Genomic DNA, 19,332 nt, shown 5'->3' with positions numbered 1-19,332 from the left:
GCCCCACAATGCCCATATTGAGAGTCATGAACGGAACTATAGATGGCGCTATGCTCACGGAACGTTTTCCATGCATGAAACTTGGATATGTTAGGATCAGCATTAAACACGTATTTTTAAGTTACGCGGAGCTACCTTTGATTTCAAGATTCAATCTCATTTGGATTCTTAATTTTGCCGAGAGCTGCCCTGAGGCCACCGCTATAGCAATGAAAGAAAAATCAAAACACATTTTTTTATAAACTAAGTAACACATTAGGAAGCCAAACGTAGCAGTGACGAGAACCATGGCATGGGGGGCATGGAGATGGACAAAAACAAGGCGCGGAAACTGGAGCATTCTCTTCCCATAGGCCTAGAGCTAAAAAAGGCTATTCCCAACAATCTCTCGCGATCATGCTGAGAGAGAACTGGAGATTTATAGCTTGGGAGGTTTTCTGTAGAATAGTTCTGATGGAATTATTCTCCAGCAAGCATTTTAGGGTCTAGGTTGAAGGGGAGGGGGTTAGATTTGTAGACACCCGATCTTGGGAATTCTGCAATGTGCCTTATTTTCTTGAAAACTGCAGCAAAGTATAATTTGAAGTCACTTAATACTAAATGCTTTAGGCCCATTGAATTTTGAATTAATGTGGAATGCATTAAGAGTTGCACAAAGTAATTTCATCAATCCATGCTAAACAACGACTCGGCTGCTTTGAATGCAGAGATCTTTATTCTCTTATTTTCATTTGCGGCATGCTTGAGTTCCACTTGAAAACAGTTGCATTACAATAGTCCCCTTTAAGCAAGTGGACATAAAATATACAAATACAAACTTTTTACATGTATAAAATATATGTTAAAATCGTTAAAACAAGATTACCTCTGCTGGATTATTTTGCAACTAACAGCAAAGACATCACACAAAAGATCAAACATGATAACATGCAGATATGAAGTTGATCAGACTGCTGCTATTTTAATGCAGCATTTTGTGAGTGGGCAAATAGGGACCATCTGAATTTTGAAATAAAAAAATGTTCTAAAACAGCGGATTCAGTGGAGGCCAGTGTGTGCTAAAGATACATGTATGATGTAGCTTACACAACAACCATTTAAGGGGGCAAGTCCAAAATCAGAACACATATTTGATCAGTACAATACTTTTTGTCTTTTTCGGGGGGGGGGATGCTCCAAGTAATCTAATGTAAAACATGGATTTCATTTGACTTAGGTTTCAAAAAAGCAGCTAGTTCAGGTAGCTTGGTGTGAAATTTGACCCTAACGTCATGAATGAGGAGACGCTACAGACTACAAGCCAGAGTACTCCTGGTTGAGAGAGTGTCACTGGGGTGGGGTTACAATTCTTCCCTGTTTTCTGATTGGCCAGGCTCACAACTGAGCACAGATGCAGCATGCACTTCCTCGTGGGCATCTTGGGGGTCCAGGAGGGGGGAGCACTCCCCCTCCAAAAAAAAATGAGGAATAAAAAATTGGGGAAAAAGACGAGATGCTCAGAGAAGCAGGAACAAGGAAGGGAAGTGGAGGAAAAGGACAAATTTTCTTGAAAACACCTTGACCCCTTTCCACTGTTTATGGTTTGTCAGTTTGCTGTTGATAAGTGTTAAACCCTCCTCACCAAAATAAAAATCCTAACAAAACCCCCATGCACTTCCTCCATGAGAATGTCAGATTTTGATATTAAATTGGCCTTCTTGTCGTACTTCATGAAGCGAATCTTGTTTGATGAATTAGCCACTGTCTAGTATCTGACTCTGTATCTGTGCTTGGGGTGGTATCCAGACTACAAAGAAACAGTTTCAGGAACGAGTGATGGACTTGGTCGCAGTTGAGAACTGCAACTATTGTCCTGAGATGTGTCGGTCTCCTTCACATTAATGTTGCACTCTTTATTGAAGCCCCTCTTCAGAAAGTGCTCGTTTGGCACAAATGATTCGGCATACTTCTCGAAGACTGACTGGCTTTCCAGTTGAGCCTCCAAGACGGCCTGCTCCAGCGCCGACTGCCTGAATGTGTTGAAATTAGCATTGCGTCTCCACAGAGTTCCACTGTCGAGTTCTGACGCTTGGGGAGCCTTGGTTTCGAAGGAGCTGACACCAGTGGACGTCAGATCGCTCAGATCTTCCATCTCAACATCGGAGTCGGAGAGATCTCCTCTCACAAAATGAATGGTTTTCTTCTTCTTCTTGGGTGATTTCTTCTTTGGTGGGGGCTTGGGCGGTTTCCTGGATGGTTCTGCGAGGAAAATTTCGTCCAGGAAGGTCATGCTGCCTTCTCCATGTCTGAGACTTGGAGAGAGAGCTGACCTGAAGTTCAGTTCCGTGCTGGGGCTTTCTGATGAGGCGTCGTTACCCACACATGCATTCTCATCTTCAGTCTGGTGCTGAAGTTGACGGGACTGGTCTGCTTTCTTGCAGCAGTTCGAATCTCCCAACCATTCCTCATCGGAACTATGCATGCGTTTAGACATCCCCTTGTGAGATTTCTCAGTTCTGACAGATTCTTTTGGTGGTTTGCTATTTGGGCTCTTTCTTTGGTGTTCCTTGGGTTGTGTTCTTGTCCGACTTCCCTGTTTACCAGGACTAGTTCTGAATGTCCGGCTTCTTCCAGTACTTGTGACAATTGTTTCTCCCTTGGCATCAGAGCCATTATTGAGGACACGCATCTCAGTTCCACATCTTTTGGCATTCCTTCGGTTCCCATCTGTCCTTGTTCCTATGTCATCAAATTCGCTGTCCTCACTCAGACTTTCAAAATGGCCAACCCCGCCTGCATGCCTAGCCCTGGTGCCACATGCCCTGCCAGATGACTTCCCCCGTCCTGGTTTGGACTTTCCTGTCGATTGTGCCTTGGCTGGCCCATCCTGGAGTATGTCTCCTGCTTCCGGGGGCTCTGCAGGTTGGTAAAACTTTGCCACCTCCAACTGTGGATGCCTGGCTGTGTAGTACTCCTGCAGCAAGTTGGCATACTGCTCTTGTGGTAAGGATAAGATATGTTTGGCAAAATCTCTCACAGATGAGTGCTTCATGGTCTTCGCCATGGCTTCAAAATGGTGTCTGAAAAAAGAGACAAAAATATAATTGAGCCAAATAATTAACAAGAAGGACTAATAATGTTATGTGAATGGCAAATGGGGCCCATGTCAACCTTCAACCTAATTATTCACTATGGTTGAACTTTTACAAGACTTTGTAATGGGAAGGCCCATTCAATAGATTGTATTCACGAGGTAACCAATTTCAGCCATATTCCTGAACATATTGCATACATTTGAAACCCCTAATGGGATAGTATCCAATGATTTTGGGGGTTGGAGTGAAATCGTAGAAGAGTCTGGTTCTTTAAATTTAACGTTTTCAAATGAATACGCTACGTTGGGGAATCTGCCTGAAATTGGGTTCCCCGTGAAAAGGGTCTATTAAACTTCTGTACCTGAAGAACAAGATACTTTTTTTTTAATGTTACTTTGTAAAAGTTTGCAAAGGATAACAAAAAATCCTTCACAGTCTTTTGAAGTCTTGCTTCAAAATGGGGACTTGGAATGTTGGACATAATTGGTGCCATACCTTTTTATGCCTCTTGGTGTTTGACCAAACAAGACAGTTGTCCCATTGATTCTATGAGACGCCTGCTGTGATTGGGCGAGCAGTGATGCAGGTAACGGCTTCTGTGATTGAACAGAATCCTTCTCTTGGCTTGAGCTGCTGTTGGACATAGACTGGAAAGGAAAGAAAAGACATTTGAAACCTGCCAAAATATCTTGTGAACCCATGTGGAGGAAAGTTCCAAGTGACCTAAATTAGAGCAAAAATGGACAAAGTTGATTTGAGAAGTTTTGCAACACTGACATATATCTCTGTAAAGTCTCTGTGGTTTTCCGAAAGAATTCAATGGTCTGCACTCTGCTTTACTCATCTTCAGAGAACTTTCCAAACACCTGAAATGGAAGATGGCTATGCACATTTTAGCACAGGAATCCTTTAAAATTTGCCACAGTGTAACAAAAAGTTTTGCACTTCAACTTGCAAGCGACATCAAGTAAAGTAAAAGAGGCTGGACTCTACCTTCCTCAATCCTACAAAATCTTCCCAGACCCCTTGGTGGAGTTTGAAGGGATCTGCCAGGGTTAAAGTTAGATCATCTAGGTACCTACCTCTTGTAGTGTTGGCACATTGTAATTCGCTGGCTGCTGTGAGTACAGTCCGAGGTCGTACACATCTCGCACGGCAATGTTGGAGACATGGTCTTCCACCCGGCTGCCTCCCACTATCTTTGCATTAGAATGGATAAAAGACACTCCACATTCCCCTGGCAAAAGATGAAACGGGGCCATCCAAATGACTTTTTACAACTGGCAGAACTGTCTTTTAACTTTGCCCTCAAAAAGAGCTTAGTATTTTGGGCCATATTTTTTAAAAGGTAAATTGGAATTTTTGATTGAAAACACCTGGGTATAGATCCGAACAATTGCCTTTCTCGATTTGACACATTAAAAGCGCAGGTGACTGTGTGTATATGTATACACAAGGGCTGTGGTCAAGTCGGTCACAAGTCCATGCGAGTTCCCGCAAGTCCATTACACTCGAGCCAAGTTACAAGCTATTCAAATGAAGTGAGACAAAAATATTCCTTCATCATTGCTCACCCTTTTACTTGGGACTGGACTTGTGATGAACCCAAATACAGGCATGACATACATGCGTGCAATTCTGTAAATGAGTCAGGTCATTACAAAGTGCTCAAGGCATTCTACCATCGCCTACACCTCTTTCTTTGTCAATGATGAAGGGGAACTTCATCACAGAGCCCATACCGCCCCTGTGTCTCCTAAATATCTTCGGTGCCATATGATTTGAACACTTACTGAATACATCATCCACAGCATTAGCGGGAACCTTGCTCTTTTCCTTTGTGAGGTTGCGCTTCCTTCCTGTCGACTTAAGGCCCTTTTTCACGGTTGCTGTGACCTTTAACTCCTTGCCTTGGCTGGTGTGACCCTTGGCCCTAGGGTTTAGAGTGCTGCGCTTTGGTTGAGCTGTGGCAGTGCCCTTGACACGGCGCTCGATCCGTCCGTCCTTGTGAAGGATGGCTTTCCCGCGAGTGGCCCTACGATCCACCGGCTCGTCCTCCCCTGAACTCAAGTCGGTTGCAATCTGTGCTCGGTTGCGCTGCCTCTTCAAAGTTGGTCTGGCAGCAGGGTTGGCAGTGCGCCCTTTGTGGCCATTCTCCGCCGTTGTTTTCCCGGGGAGCTTTGTCAATTTGGACACGTCTTTTCCTGTTTCGGTGAAAGCTTCTTTGATGGTTGGCTTCTCTGGGTCACACCTCATCTCTTCCTCACAATAGTCGCTGAAATCAGTGTCACTAAGGAACTGCGATGCCACACCATGATCATCCGCAGCACTGGCATCCCTACGGTTGCCATGGGAACTGTCACTGTCTCTGTCACTATCTGTCAAGGCCTCTTCTCTGGAGATCTGTACCACAATGCATACATGTATATACAGGAAGAGATTTTTTTCACAAATCTGGTTCATGGCACAAGATTAAATCTTCCATTTTATGTCACATATTTCATGACTTAAAATTACTGAGAAATCTTTGCAGTACTGGGACAAAATGGCATGTTGTCATAGTAGGGAGAGTCCTCCTCAAGTTCAGTAACGTATTACATGCTTTCTAGACGGGTAAGGTATCACTGTGACTGAAAAGATTAGCATAAGCTTACTCATGTCAACGACTAAAATGTGATGTCAACTGTTTATTTCTAAAATAACTGGGGGAGGAGGATAGGGCTGGTGTCACTTCCAAACTTTGGGCACTGTGTACATCTGTTACGTTTTGCCGTGGGTGTCATGTATCCCCAACCCTAAGAAATGTTGAACACATCAACACTTGGCAGGCCAATATCGGACGTACAAGTCACTGCCAGGGTGTAGCATGCACATAATGATGTGCTCTATCTCAAGGAGGGAATGTGAATTACCTGATCAGCATCCGATTGGGTGGGTGGAGGCGGTATGTACTTGGCCAAGGTGATACCCTGCTCAGTCTTACCGTGGCGCTGAAATGGAAGAAAACAATCATCCAGTGGACTTGGTTTCCCTGATTATCAAGCGTTTTCTCAGCTCTTCTGTGAAAATGACACTGATGTGTCTCAAGCTGTTTTGAGTTTTATTTGGTAAGTTTGATTAACTTACCAAAAAAACTCAAAACAGCTTGTACCCGAAAACGGGTCGCCTAGCAGGAAGTGGTTCTTCCTGCCAGGCAACCCGTTTTCGGGTACATAGGCTTTATATGCAGAGCCAGGGAGCCTGGAACTGGGACAAAAGAGTTGGGCCTTATAACAAAAGACCGTGCTCAGCACAAAAGACTGAGCTGCTGGGCATTACCGACATTTTTTTGCTCTCAATAGTGGAGATAATCCAGCCTTGTTTTGAAGCAGTATACCACGGTTTGAGGCATTTAGAGTGAGCGGATTATCACCGGGGACAAAAGCTCTCCACCACCGCAGCGATTAGCCACACAGCACTGCTGTACGCTAATCTGGCCCCTATTGAAAAGAGGTCAGCAGTGCACTATGCCGGTTTCGGGAACAAAAGAATCTTACATAACACTGCACACTCTAGGCTCTTTTTCCAAGGCTGCAGGCCTGGCTGAAATATTCAGGAGTCAATGAAGTTTACCTGTCAGCTTAGGAGTAGTGCCCAAAGAGCCCTTCATGTGGGTATAAACGGCCATTAAATGAAATGAGGAATTTTTGAAGAATTTTGAAAACGAAAAATCTTGAAAAGGACCCGGCATCTTGTCTTGCTCAAGAAAAAGCCACTCGGCAGCAAGTAGTTAAAGATGAAGAATTCTTAGATTTTCCTTTTATTCATTTGTTGTTGATTTTACACAGTGCGATGATTATCCCTTTAAATACATAGCCAGAAGACAATAGGATTCTTGGTTGGCCTCTTGAGTTCACTACATGGAAGTTGATAAACTGGTAACTTGTTTCTATTATAGGAAAGAATTGAAACCTCTTGCTATTGTTTCAGTCTTTTTTTGTGAAAACATGCCTGATAAAAGCTTTTTTGGATGATTATGCCGCTATTGCTGACTTGTATTTTTTGTTGTTCTTGTACTGTCTGTGACTGCCATGAAGAACAAAAGACAGATTTCAAATTGCAAGTCAAGTTTTTCATTTCATACGCACGTGCTATTGGTTGTACACATTCAACTGAAATATGATTGCTAGTTCACTGCCCCTGTACAGCGTGCGAACCCGAACTTCTCACATAATGTGTCCTTCCATGACTTTTCTGAGGTCATACAGCTCCCTCTGCAGGCCATGCACAGACCAAATAGGCCTGAGGGATCACAGGTGAGATGACTTTGCGGTGTGTAATAGACTCATGTACTGCCCCCACCTGAATGAGATCTCTAGTGAGGCAGGAGGTGTCGGCTCTCAGGGCAAACATGTTGTGCAAACCGAACAGCTCTCCTTGTTGTTTCTGATCGCCCGCCACGGCAGTGAAGTATCGCATGGGGTTCTCGGACGTGACTGCCGCACTCGCTAGTTGCTGTTGGACCAATAAAAACCATCATATACAAATTACATGCCACTGGCTTATGACCGGGGCCGTTGCAAATATGCACAGATGTTTGGAGCTATATATTTCTGAAGCATGTTGTACAGTGTAAAAGGTCAGTGCTATTATGTGAGCTTGACCAACTAAACAGCGCTTGTCAAGGACGAGAAGCTGTCCTGAAGCACTAGTTAATCTTGGGACAGACTGAGGCAGTTACTGGACAAAGCGCTCGCGCTCACTGACCTGCTTGTAAACCTGCCTCAGGTACATGTTCTCCTCGATGGACCCCGTGGAGATCAGCCGGTACACTCGGACGTCACGGTGCTGGCCAATACGGTAGGCCCTGTCTTGGGCCTGGAGGTCGTAGGTCGGGTTCCAGTTGGGGTCAAATATGACGACCACATTGGCGCCGGTCAGGTTTAGCCCCAAGCCTCCAGCTCTAATCCAACCAAATGTTGACAGTGAAAGTTAAAGCATACGCTCGAATTGAAAAGAAGAGAAAATCCAGGCTATGAATCAAGATTTTGGTGGAAATCCACATCCTATGATATCAGGAAAAAGTGTAAGGATAAAGCAGTTCATTCCACTAAGATCAGCAATATGAACCACACACAAGCTACATCACGCCAAAATGACTCTAATAATAATAATAATATAGATTTATATAGCGCACTTATCCAGACAACCGATCGAAGCACAATTCCATTATAATTATTACCCCTGCTCACTGGGCCCATGAAACATTCCAAATACCATCTCAGCTCCCTGGGGAGAATACAGCTCGATGCTGCCATTTTCGGCGCAACGCAGCTAAATCAACCACAATAACCATCTCTACCTCACAGGCACCCACACTACCACAAACCACTCCAAATTTGTCACTCACTTAGTGGATATGAGAAAGAGGAATATATTGGGGTCCCTGTTGAACTCGTGGACGAACTTCTGTCGGTCCTGGGCTGGCGTCTTGCCGTCCAGTCGGCGGTAGACGTAATCGGTCGTCTTGAGGTACATCTCAATGATGTTGAGGAGTTGAGTGTAGTAGGAGAAGAGGAGAACCTTGCTGCCCTCCTGCTTGAAAACTCCCAAGAGCTTCTCCAGTATCTTGGAAATTGTAAGAGCCATCAGGACAACACTGCTTAATATATTCTCTTGTGCAAACTTGTGACTGTCGGGAGCTTAACAATATTCAGAGTTTTTCAAAGTTGGGCAATGATATAACATTAGACTGCACCACATACTTAGAGATAATTACTTGGCAAAATATTTGATTAATGCATGCATTCTTTGATCCAATGATCCTGAACCAGATAGTTGCTTCAATCCCCTCCAAGCACCCTCCCCTTTATTTGCAAGCCACACCCACCAATATTTAAACCAAGGACCCTGTGACGCAGGTTGAAAATTAATGGTGAGTGTCGGTCATACCTAAGGGGGCTGATTAAGCTCACTGAACACACAGTGGAAAGCATTTTGTGTACACATGTACACACAGATAGAGACCAAGAATCCATACATGCACAAACAAAGGAGAGAAATTTTGAACATGTCCATATGGGGAGCATCCTGTTTGGTGGGAAATTCCAGAAACAGGTAGGCCTGGCAGTTCTCCAGGTCAGGGGTCAACCCAGCAGTGAAGTTCGTTGACCTTGTACTTTAGAAAACGGTAACCAAAAACAAACAGCTAAGTACAGAACTGGGGTGTGTGTGGAGAGTTAACCCCTTCGCTTCGGGAGACGGCAAGAGACGCGGCTTTGTGTGAGGATTAGTGCATACCACACATGCAGTCTATTCACCATGCAGCTGCTGGTTCAATGGGGCCTGCTGCTGGACAACGCCCTCCATTCAGGGCAAACTACAGCCCAGCAGTCAGGGTCAAAGGAATTACCGGCGCGAAGGGCTTCAGCATTACCATGTCCTAACTTATACCAGGTTGGGGTTAGAGTACGAGAAATGATAAGTTTGGAAAGAGACTACCTGCATCTTCCCACAGTAAGATGGGTCGGAGAGAGTACAGAACCGCGCCTCTCGGCTCAGCGTCACAAACTGCGGGTGGCGGGCAAATGCGATGTCGCAGTACTTCTGTGCTCGCCGCCGCTGCTGGTCGGACATGGTGACGTCTGGCGTGAGCAAGGCGACATGATTGGCCACTTTGATCAACAGGCTCATGAACGTCATTGTTAGGGCTTTCACTTTTTCACCATCAGGGTTGTACTGCGGAACCAGCAAGGAGAGGCAGATATCAAAACTTCACTTTTACCCGAATAATTTATTCACATCTACTTAGCCGTCAAATAGCATAGAAAGAATTTATCTCAAATAAAACGCATAGCGAAAAATCTAATCAGATCTAATCCAGTCAGGTTGGCATTGTGGGTCTTTCCTTGCCATTCACTCCTGCAGACACATTTGACTCTTGGGTTCGGTCCTTGTGTGGATTGGGTTTTCCGTTCCTACCTGATGCCGTGGATTTTACCCAGACTATTTTGGGGTTCCCCCTGCCCCTAACACTGCTTTTCACTGTCTCCTCTCTACCGGTTTCTTCAGGCTTGTGAGCTACAGTGCCTAAGGTGCTTTGAGGAATCCTTGGTTTCATTAACAATAATAATAAAATTGTTACTATCTGAGGAAATTTATCTATAAACTTAAGGTCAAATAACAGTTCAATTTTAGCAGAATCACTGCTGCTTACAAACTTGACACAGGTATAGAATTATCTGAAGCAGTGTTAAACATCTCAGTACTTTAATTCTTCAGGCAGAGGAAAAACATCTGTTCTGGTTTTACGAAAAAATGGCACCTGTGAGGGATGAGTTACTTAATAGAGCAAAAACACCTGAAATCAATTTCGTTTTGCAAAGTAGTCATTGAACTTGAGCCTCATTTTGACAGATCAAGTTACTTATTTTCTAGATTGCCTTCAATGCACTGACCTTATAGCAACACTGTATGCGTGTGCCTCCACTCCCGCAGTCACACAAGTCCTTCTGTTTGAGGACTAACTGCATGTCCTCAGATTCCAGCAGTGCCTTGTATATGCTCACTTGCAGTTCGGTCAGTTTGCAAAACACCACCTTCTCATCTGCCCAGAATATAAACACCAAGTGACACTGAAAGTCTCAAAGATGTCAATATCAAGACTGCCGTACTCAAACACCTGTTCAACCTCACAAAATCACTTCACTTCAGTTCTGATAGCCAGAATCTGTCTCTTGAAGACAAACTAATGAACCATTTTAGGTTTGTGCGATTTAGTGACCGTCCCAATGAAACGTGAGCTAATAGTTACGGTCAACGGTAATAAAGCCTATTTCCTCAGAGCCTGGACTATCTGTGGATGTCTACGTGGCTTGGCAACTTGTTCAATCTACCTTTGGTGGGTAGTTGGTGACTGATCAATGCCTTGGTGCGTCTGATCATCCAGTGGTCTCGCAGCTCAGCAAACTGAGTTGATACTACAAACCCAACACAAAGCAAAACTTGAATCAAGGAAAAGAAATATGCCGATGCATTGGTCACTCGCAATGGCATTCAATAACTGTTCCAACCCACCAGAAAATGCATAGTTATAGCTCAGAACGACAGTTTATTTGACTTTGTCCACTGTTCAAGTTAAGACCCCATTAGGACCATTCCAACACTCTCAAAACACCAACATAAGACATCCATTCTGTACTCCAGTCACAAACTATTCAAAGGAACAGTAACAAAAACATTCCTTTTCACTGTTGTTTATGACTTCTGTTACGTATGGCTGGTCTTGGAACTGGTTTTGTGACTAGTCTTGTGACTGGTCTTGTCTCATGTCTTGGTCTTGATTACAACACTGCCTCTGTCCAAGTATTAAATGTGGTAATATGAAATCTGTGCATTAGGGTGCTCTCACCAAGGGTATGTGTACATGTGTAATCTCTTGATGTAACCTTAACTTAATTAATGTGGGGCCGCTTCTAGACAAGCTTTGCTTTTTAGCGACCCCCGTCCACCCTAATGATATAATCAATCTTAATAATGTGTATTTACCCTATCTTTTGTGGCGGTAAATAAAGTAAGACTGAAGTAAGTAAGTATGGGTAAAAATACAAAACAGTGCTCTTAAGACACATCTGAGTGCTTAGTTAGAGTGGGAAATGACACATGCACATCTGTGGGGAAATTGGTGTCACTGCTATCCAGTAGAGAATCTTGCCAGGCAAATTCAAAGGCTAAGCAAAAATGAGCCGAGCACCAATTGCAATATGCAAGCAATATGTACAACATGATTTTTTTAGCTGGTAATCCGTCTTTGCCGAGCAAACACTTTCTGTGTTGAGCACACTTCCCATCTTATCTGTGTAAACAGCCCTGAAATAAATTAACCAATCCTGCACCCTTTCTACTCTTGGCGAGTTCTCGCTTGCTGGCATGGAACTTTTGGCCCTTGGAGATGGGATCCTCAAAGCGGAGCTTGAACTTGGCCAGGGAGCCCAGGCAGTCGGGATTGGCCCTGAGGTTAAGAGGAAAGGACAATTCAACCAATGGCGGACGAGATTTGGTACTTTTCAGAGTTCAAACAATGAATTATGGAAGGTGTGAGGTAACAGCTTATAAAAGTGGACTACGATGTGAAAACCACATACGTTTTCATGTCATGTTCTTCCAAAGGTCAGGATTTTTGTCCCAACTGGAGTTTCAGACTTAGATTTTATGTTCATAAGACTTTTCTATTTTTTTATGGATATTGCCTGACACAAGGTCCGAAATCAACTCATGGTGCAGGCTACAAAAGGCAAGCAAAGACAAAATTAAAAGGGGATAGAGGATACACAATTTTACAATGACTACAGATGGAATGAAAACAGGCTAGGAGGAAGAAAGTTCCAGAGAGAATGCACGATAGACAAAATTTGAAGAGTCTCTGCAGAGAACCAAGACCCTAACTTGAGGTACTGAAGAGTCAAATTCAAGATATCTAAAACTACTTCTTTAAACATAACTTGGTTTGAATACGAAACAACGTAAGAATGAATTTCCATCCTTCTTTTCTTACTGGTTGTCAAGGACTTACCAGTCCAACACGCACCACAGCTCTGAGAGTTTGTTCTGCAGTGCCGTCCCCGTCAAACCGTAGCGCCGTTTTGTGTTCACTTCTCTCAAGGCTTGCGTGATCTGGGACCCCGGCTCCTGTTACCAAAAACATGCACAATGAAAGTGGAGGGGGACATCTTCGGTAATGCTGGCAGAGCTCCTTTTCCACAAGTTAGGTTCTCTATCCAACTATTTAGTCTGTTTTAAAGACAATGTGGGGATTCCCAGAACTGAAGTACACAAGTTTGCAGCTTTAACAAATTAACTTTTAGCTGAAGCCAGTTTTCGTTGAATCGCCTGAATGTGATTTCCCTATTAATTCCTTTTCAGTTGAAAGAATACTGATTGACATGGGGTTTGACCCAATGGCCTGTGCAATGCTACACTAGTGCTCCACCACTTTAGCTACCAAAACATATAGCTGGCTGTCTCCTCACTGGCCAGTGTCTACTCATGGCATGCTAGTTGGAGGTAATGAATCCAATACGTGCCACAGGACAAGGGTTCCTTCTTAACCCTAACACTCCTCAGTCCTCCAACAGGTGAAGGATTCAGGAGGGTTAGGGTTAATGTTATGTTGCCAGCAACATTAGCACAGAGCAGTGTTGCAGTCAAGTATTTTTCAGGTATCAATTTCACTGTCAAATATTGAACTGCTCAGGAGGGAACAAAGGTCAAGAACATGGGTGTTGGACAATAAATTCACCAAGGTGAAATTACAAAATAAAATGATGACTTCGGCCCATCGCCGTTTAATATAACAAAAAGGCCTGATAGGTACTCAGTCAAGTACTTTTCCAGTACTTTTCTCATTAAAACTTATTATGTACAAAATTGGGAAAGTCTGAAGTCTTAAGTTAAATATCTTTTGGTAATGTCACCACTGTGTATTTACCATCAAATGTCCACATTCTTGAGCTTTGTTCCCTCCTAACCAATTCAATATTAGGCACTGAACTTGAAACTTCAAAAGTACTCGACCACAACACTAGCATGGTGCCAACTTGGGATCACTCAGAGATGCTACAGTTTCATTTCAGTCCATCCAATTTACCACAAGACGAAATATCACTTGGAGCACAATGGAATTAAATTTGGGGGCTGATAGAAGAAAACTGATCATAACAGGTTTTGAGCCTGCCACCTTCGGAGCTTCTCCTGTTGTTTATTTGAAGACCTGTGGCTCTAATTGGTCACTTCGTTATACCCACCTTGATTTTGTGAACCTCGTCTGCTATGACTCCTGCCCATTGAACTTTCAACAGTGAATCCTGCAAACAAAATTTGGCGACACACACAGTACAAAAGAAGATCACAAAAGGAAAGTAAAACTTGCCCGACTGCTTAAATTGTGGTAAACTTTTCCGGCAGTACACAGAGCTCTTGATCATAGTCTGGCAGAATTTTAACCCTCCTATGCTGAAGTCACTCTTTGGGTCACTTGGTAAACGCCTCAAAGAAGCACAGCTGTGTCGTGTTGTGCAATGCACCGACTGTCCCTCACAGGAATATCAGATTGCACTTTTGTGCTGCCCAACAACTGTGCTTCAATGTTTCATGTGCATAATTGTTCATTAAACCAAATGCAGTGAAGAGGACTGCACAAAAGACCCTAGGTCATTTTGTGCTGGCAACCTACTGTGTACACACTGAACCTGTGCATGTTTGAGTTCCATATAGAAAACACATGCAAGACAGTGACTGTGGGCACTTGTGCATATTTGTGCCGTAAAACCAAAGGAGGGTTAATAGATTTTAAAGTGAAACCACTGTTAAATCATGGATGTCATGTGCTTGTGAGCAATCTGGGTTTTATGTAAATTTACCAAACTACATCAACCCAAATGAATCTCACCATATAGATCCTGTAGGTTTCGTAGCTCGTTATTACAACATCAAGTTTGCCCTTCATGGCTTTCCATAGTGTTTCTTGTCTCTCCCGACCATGGTACTTCCTTGAGGTGAAAGCAAAGTAACGGTCAGCAGATGAAGGTAAATTATAAGAAAGTGTCAAGTCTGTCATTAGAAAGCCCTTTGCTGTTCTGTTTCATGAAACAGATCAACGCTCTCGAAACAATGGGCCTTATTCACGGGGAAGCCATTTTGAATCCTGTTCCCTGAATCTATCATATTTGGTGTAATCTGTTAAATGGCGTAGGGTCTGACCATTTGGGGTTCCAAGCCCCTCTTTCGTATTTTCCTTTAAATGTGGCTTAAAGCATTCAGATACAATTCTCACAGGTATTAAATTGTTTTTAACACAAACTGACATGAATATACAAGGAACTTTTATTTTGTTGCAGTTATTTTTTCTCTTGGGTCCCTCAAATGAAAAGTTAACCTGTTTTTCAATTCAAGATGGCCGACAAATGAATACAGTCTGTTGATTTCAATTGTCCTTGTGTGCCCTTAACAACAACTCCCAGTCCTATTAAGAGCGGTAAGAAAGTAATATTTACTGACCCGACCGTACAGTAGGTCCAGGTGTCAAACTCATCCAGCCAGTTGTAGAGCACCGAGTTGGGGCATATGATCAGGAACACCTCCGATGACCGGCCGCGCACTGTCTTCAGTTTCTGTTGGCACCGGACAGATCGCACAAAACTGTCAGGGAGATACCATCAATGTCGGGCACGTCACGGGTACCCAATGACTAGGAGCAGTGACTTCAGAGCACGCAAACCAGGGGGGCTTGTACTTTTTTCATGACCAGTTTGGCCATTCTCCTTTCGGAGATGAGCAAACAATAAAGGAACAATGTCTTGTCTTGTTAACAGGGTGCCTTTTTTCATCCTTGTGCAACGCCTATACCCGTAACTCAGTAACAACCATGACTGTGTGCTGTTACCAACAAAGCAGAGTGTAAATTGTTTGTGTTGATATTTTCTATGCATGGTTATACAGACTTTAAAACTGCAAAGTTCCTGATTTTAGACAAAGATCTTAAAGTCGTCACGCCTGTCTAACCTTTTGTAAGAACTCTGGCAGACGCCTCTGACAGTCTTCTCTGGTCCCTGTTTTTCCGAGTACGGCACACAAAAAGGCCAGGACCTGTGAAAGGAAAAGAATCGATACCGAAACTCCTCGTACCATTTATCTCAGCAGGTATTCAAAACAGACAGGACCAGCTCCCAGCAGATAACTACATTTTACCATCTTCCTCCTGGCAATTTTTGACCACTGTTGACGGTTGTAATAAGGTCCATGTGTACTGCCCACAATGGGCCCGAGCTGGACAGAGAGGGCGCAATTTTCCTAGCAACGAAAGCTGCTTTGGTAGTAACTGAGCATCGCTGGTTCACGAACGACTATGGAACACAAGCGTTGCAGTCACATCGCTACCTACAAAATGAACCTCCTGACCAACATGGCTCTTTTCAACCGATGAGGGGGTGCTTCAGCTCCTGGCGGATAGACACATGTTACTCCACATCCTCAAAACTAAATGAGTCAGATGTACAATGCTGTGAGAGCTTTCGTTTAATATAGAAAAAATTCACTGAAACAAACCATGTGATGCTGCCTGTGTGACGAAACTGACATTACAAGACAAGTGACGTAAAGCCGACTTCCTTTTTTTAACAGCTTGACTTACAACACTTACTGCCCTAGACTAATCAACTCACAGTATCTGAGACACAATTTGGCATGGTTTCGACACCCGCTCACCTGCACGGTTTTACCCAATCCCATGTCGTCGCCCAATATGCCGCCTTCTCCCTTCCGATACTGCTGATACAGGAACCTCACCCCCTCCCTCTGGTAATCCCTCAAGTATCGGTTTACAGTTGCCGGGACCTGAGAGTACATGTACACAGAGACTCAATCTTCTACCACTGGCCTGAAACTATCCTGAATGCTGGAAATGTACTCTAGACAAGGTACATTCAATATTTGGTGGTACACTATTTTGCCTGCATTACTTTCATTTTCCTGAGGTGCTTGAAAGACAAATAATGATTAACAACATTTGGTGCTGAGCAAATATCAGCTTAGAGTCTGTCCTGAACAACATACTTGGCACAGTCAGGAAGATTTGTGGTAAAAGAAACTCTGGCAATGTCCAACATGAACAACAATTAATGACACATCTTTGAACGAGGGTGACTTGCCTGAACGACTGACTCTGAGCCTTCTTGGGATAAGACCAGGGGGACCTTGGCGCTGGCGGAGGACACGCCGGGGAAGAATGGTTTCTCCATCTCCTCACAGCTGAAGCCTGGAGGATTGACAACAACACACGATGAGTAAATCCGCCGCAGGTGTGGAAATGGACGACAACTTTTTCCGGTTTTCAGTATTCAAATCAAATATTTGTTTTCAGAAGTTAGGCAAGGTCAACAGGTCTCTTGGCAAACTGAGAAATTTAAGATTTTGTGCCGATTCAAGAGCTTGGTTAAGCTTTCCACTGCCAAAACAAGAAAACTGTTTAAAGAATTTTTCAGAACGTACACTGAGCTACAATTTCAACAGAGCTGGGCTTCACGCATGCAAGAAATAGAAAGAATGTGAACAATTTTGAAAATTTGGATAGCCATGAAAAAGTGGCAACATTAGCAAGAGTGCAAACATACTGTAGTCTAGTTTCTTAACAGCCCTACTACGGAGAAGAGTTAAGTAATACTGACTTAGTGCACCACACATCCCCGGCGATGGATCAAACTTCATGCATAATGAATGAATCGGCCATTTGAAGTTAACGAGTTTACCCAGTCGCTCTGTAAGGACAACTTATCGCAGGTTACTCGGTGAGTACTTGGTGAGTAGTTAATCCATGGAAGGTTTGCTATTGAAATCACTTCCACAGTTCCTCGTCTGCTTGTTGTTCGTTGATACAAATATATCAACAAACTGCTTTAGTGTTGACAGCAAAAAAGACGACCAACCCATAGTCGGTAGCCACCACGCTAACTACAGCATGATCCAACTTTACTGTGCCCACGCAGATCTTTGACCTCAATTACATAATCACTTCGCTGATGCACTGTACCCAGAATGAATTTTAAAACCTTGAACTGTGAGTCATCCCTATTTTGTTATTATGCGGTACCTTCATCAAGAAACCCGAATGAATCCTTCTCGCTTGGTTGTCTGTCAAGTAAACTCGGAGGCACATCAGGAGACGCAGGCCATCTAATAATAATAAAAATGACAATTTGCAAGAACCTGTTGTCAATCACGGGCCAACTTCTCCTTCCAAGATGAAATGTACAAAACAGAAACACCTCCCCCTCAAAAAGACCAACAAACCAAAATCGAAAACAAAGAAATCTTTGACTGCTTTCATCTCGGCCTTGAGCTGACATGAAAACTTGCATGACTCGTAAATTGATAAATATGTGTCCTAGATGCACAATCCTCCACAAGGATAGACCTACTCCTCCTTCATTAGGGGTGTGGCTAGAATTTGATGAATACGTATCTTCATCTTCAGGTGGAATGGTGACAATGCATTTACTGAAATTTGCATATTTTTAACTACAGTGTCTGATCATGAGTGAGAAACTTGTTCTTTTATCCCTTTGCAATGCAGGCAATTCTTGAAATCTGTGTGAAAACCGTCTGAACAAAGGCTTCCTTCATACAGTTGAGCACAAACTTTTTTGGTGGTGCCGCATCTTCGGTTCCTTTCCTGAGCTCCCCTCCCACAGCAACGGGGATCTTTCTCTTCTGGTTGCTACTCGAGGCAAGTCTTGATGATGACAACGATGATGATGATGATGATGATGTTGCGACGGGGGAATGAGATGAACTTTCCGGCTTGTTCGTCTTGGCACCAGTCCAACCATTGTCGTCACCGTCGTCAAACAGGTCTGCATATTTGGTCCTAAACAGTTTACATATCATACAAATATATCAAGACTTATCACCTATGAACTAATCACTCTTTCTTTGGCTCAGATGTTTGTCTACATACAAACAAGAAAGATACAGTTGCTTAATTCTGGGATAGCCCACAAAAGCCAATTACACAGGCTTATTTCCATTGGGGTCCCACCTTAGCAAGGCAAATGTACCAGAATATAAATACAAGTATACAAGACAGCAAAGACTGATAAATTATCTTACCTTAATCTATCCTCCTCAGTCATGTATTTCAAAGGACTTGACACAGATGGAGCAGAAACTGAGCTGGAACTACCTGCAAAGCATTGAAGAAACAACAGATGCCAAGTCGTATCAGTCCAGACAATGTACTCCAGCAAAGTATAAAGATGTCTTTGAAACTCTCCATGTTACCTAGCGAATTTTCTGGCAACCAGTCACAAAAACGCTTAACAGTGTACACAATATCTCTTGGCTTGTTGGCTTACACCGACCTACATAATGGGGTCTCATTACCGCAAATAAACAGAATGCCAACAATCGCTACCAGAGTCAGTGTGAGAGCCAGTCTTGTTTCGGGAAACCCTGGCAGGTCGCTTCTTGAGATGTCAGACATCGACAATCTCATCTTCCTCTTCCGTGAAGCCGCTGAATCGCACAGATGCCATCACTCGTCCTTGCAGCTTCTTGGTCAACGTCTTAATGCAAGCCCGGTAGTGCAGACCGTCCCCCGAATAAGGAGCCATGCACTTGTCGCCAACTTGCCATTGCTCTGTGAGTGAAAGAAAAACCACAGTTAAAGTTAAGGAGCCATACAACAATGATTTTTGTAACGTAAATTTTTGAAATGTAGTTTTTATGA

At 43.4% G+C, this 19,332-nt stretch overlaps 1 protein-coding gene across 1 annotated transcript; it reads right to left on the bottom strand.

Annotated features, from left to right (window-relative positions):
• Positions 1-688: 688 nt before the first annotated feature.
• Positions 689-19,154, bottom strand: LOC110978508 (DNA excision repair protein ERCC-6-like 2). Its single transcript, XM_087143883.1, has 23 exons — positions 19,018-19,154; positions 18,714-18,786; positions 18,244-18,471; positions 17,695-17,777; positions 16,757-16,863; positions 16,314-16,442; positions 15,612-15,695; positions 15,108-15,220; positions 14,500-14,599; positions 13,856-13,915; positions 12,625-12,740; positions 11,948-12,063; positions 10,949-11,032; positions 10,511-10,659; positions 9,555-9,791; positions 8,464-8,681; positions 7,821-8,016; positions 7,416-7,568; positions 5,987-6,064; positions 4,868-5,477; positions 4,157-4,311; positions 3,570-3,721; positions 689-3,059 (listed from the first exon to the last, which is right to left on the bottom strand). Exons 2-23 carry the CDS (start codon positions 18,734-18,736, stop codon positions 1,787-1,789), a joined length of 4,464 nt encoding a protein of 1,487 aa, XP_087000009.1. The 5' UTR covers positions 18,737-18,786; positions 19,018-19,154; the 3' UTR covers positions 689-1,786.
• Between the last annotated feature and the right edge of the window lie 178 nt (positions 19,155-19,332).

Source organism: Acanthaster planci, linkage group LG12 (assembly GCF_054643075.1).
Source record: "Acanthaster planci isolate LZ-2023a linkage group LG12, COTS_SCS, whole genome shotgun sequence".
Taxonomy (NCBI): domain Eukaryota; kingdom Metazoa; phylum Echinodermata; class Asteroidea; order Valvatida; family Acanthasteridae; genus Acanthaster; species Acanthaster planci.
Note: the sequence above shows the minus strand (reverse complement) of the source record. Positions and strands in the feature narration are given on the sequence as shown.

What these genes read in the sequence shown, in the direction of transcription:
- LOC110978508 (XM_087143883.1), bottom strand. Translation starts at nt 18,736, where the DNA reads ATGACTGAGGAGGATAGATTAAG. An exon ending in ATTCGGGTTTCTTGATGAAG is followed by an intron (nt 16,864 to 17,694) that starts GTACCGCATAAT and finishes TCAATCCTCCAG; the next exon opens with GCTTCAGCTGTGAGGAGATG. An exon ending in CTGTGGTGCGTGTTGGACTG is followed by an intron (nt 12,064 to 12,624) that starts GTAAGTCCTTGA and finishes TCTTAACCTCAG; the next exon opens with GGCCAATCCCGACTGCCTGG.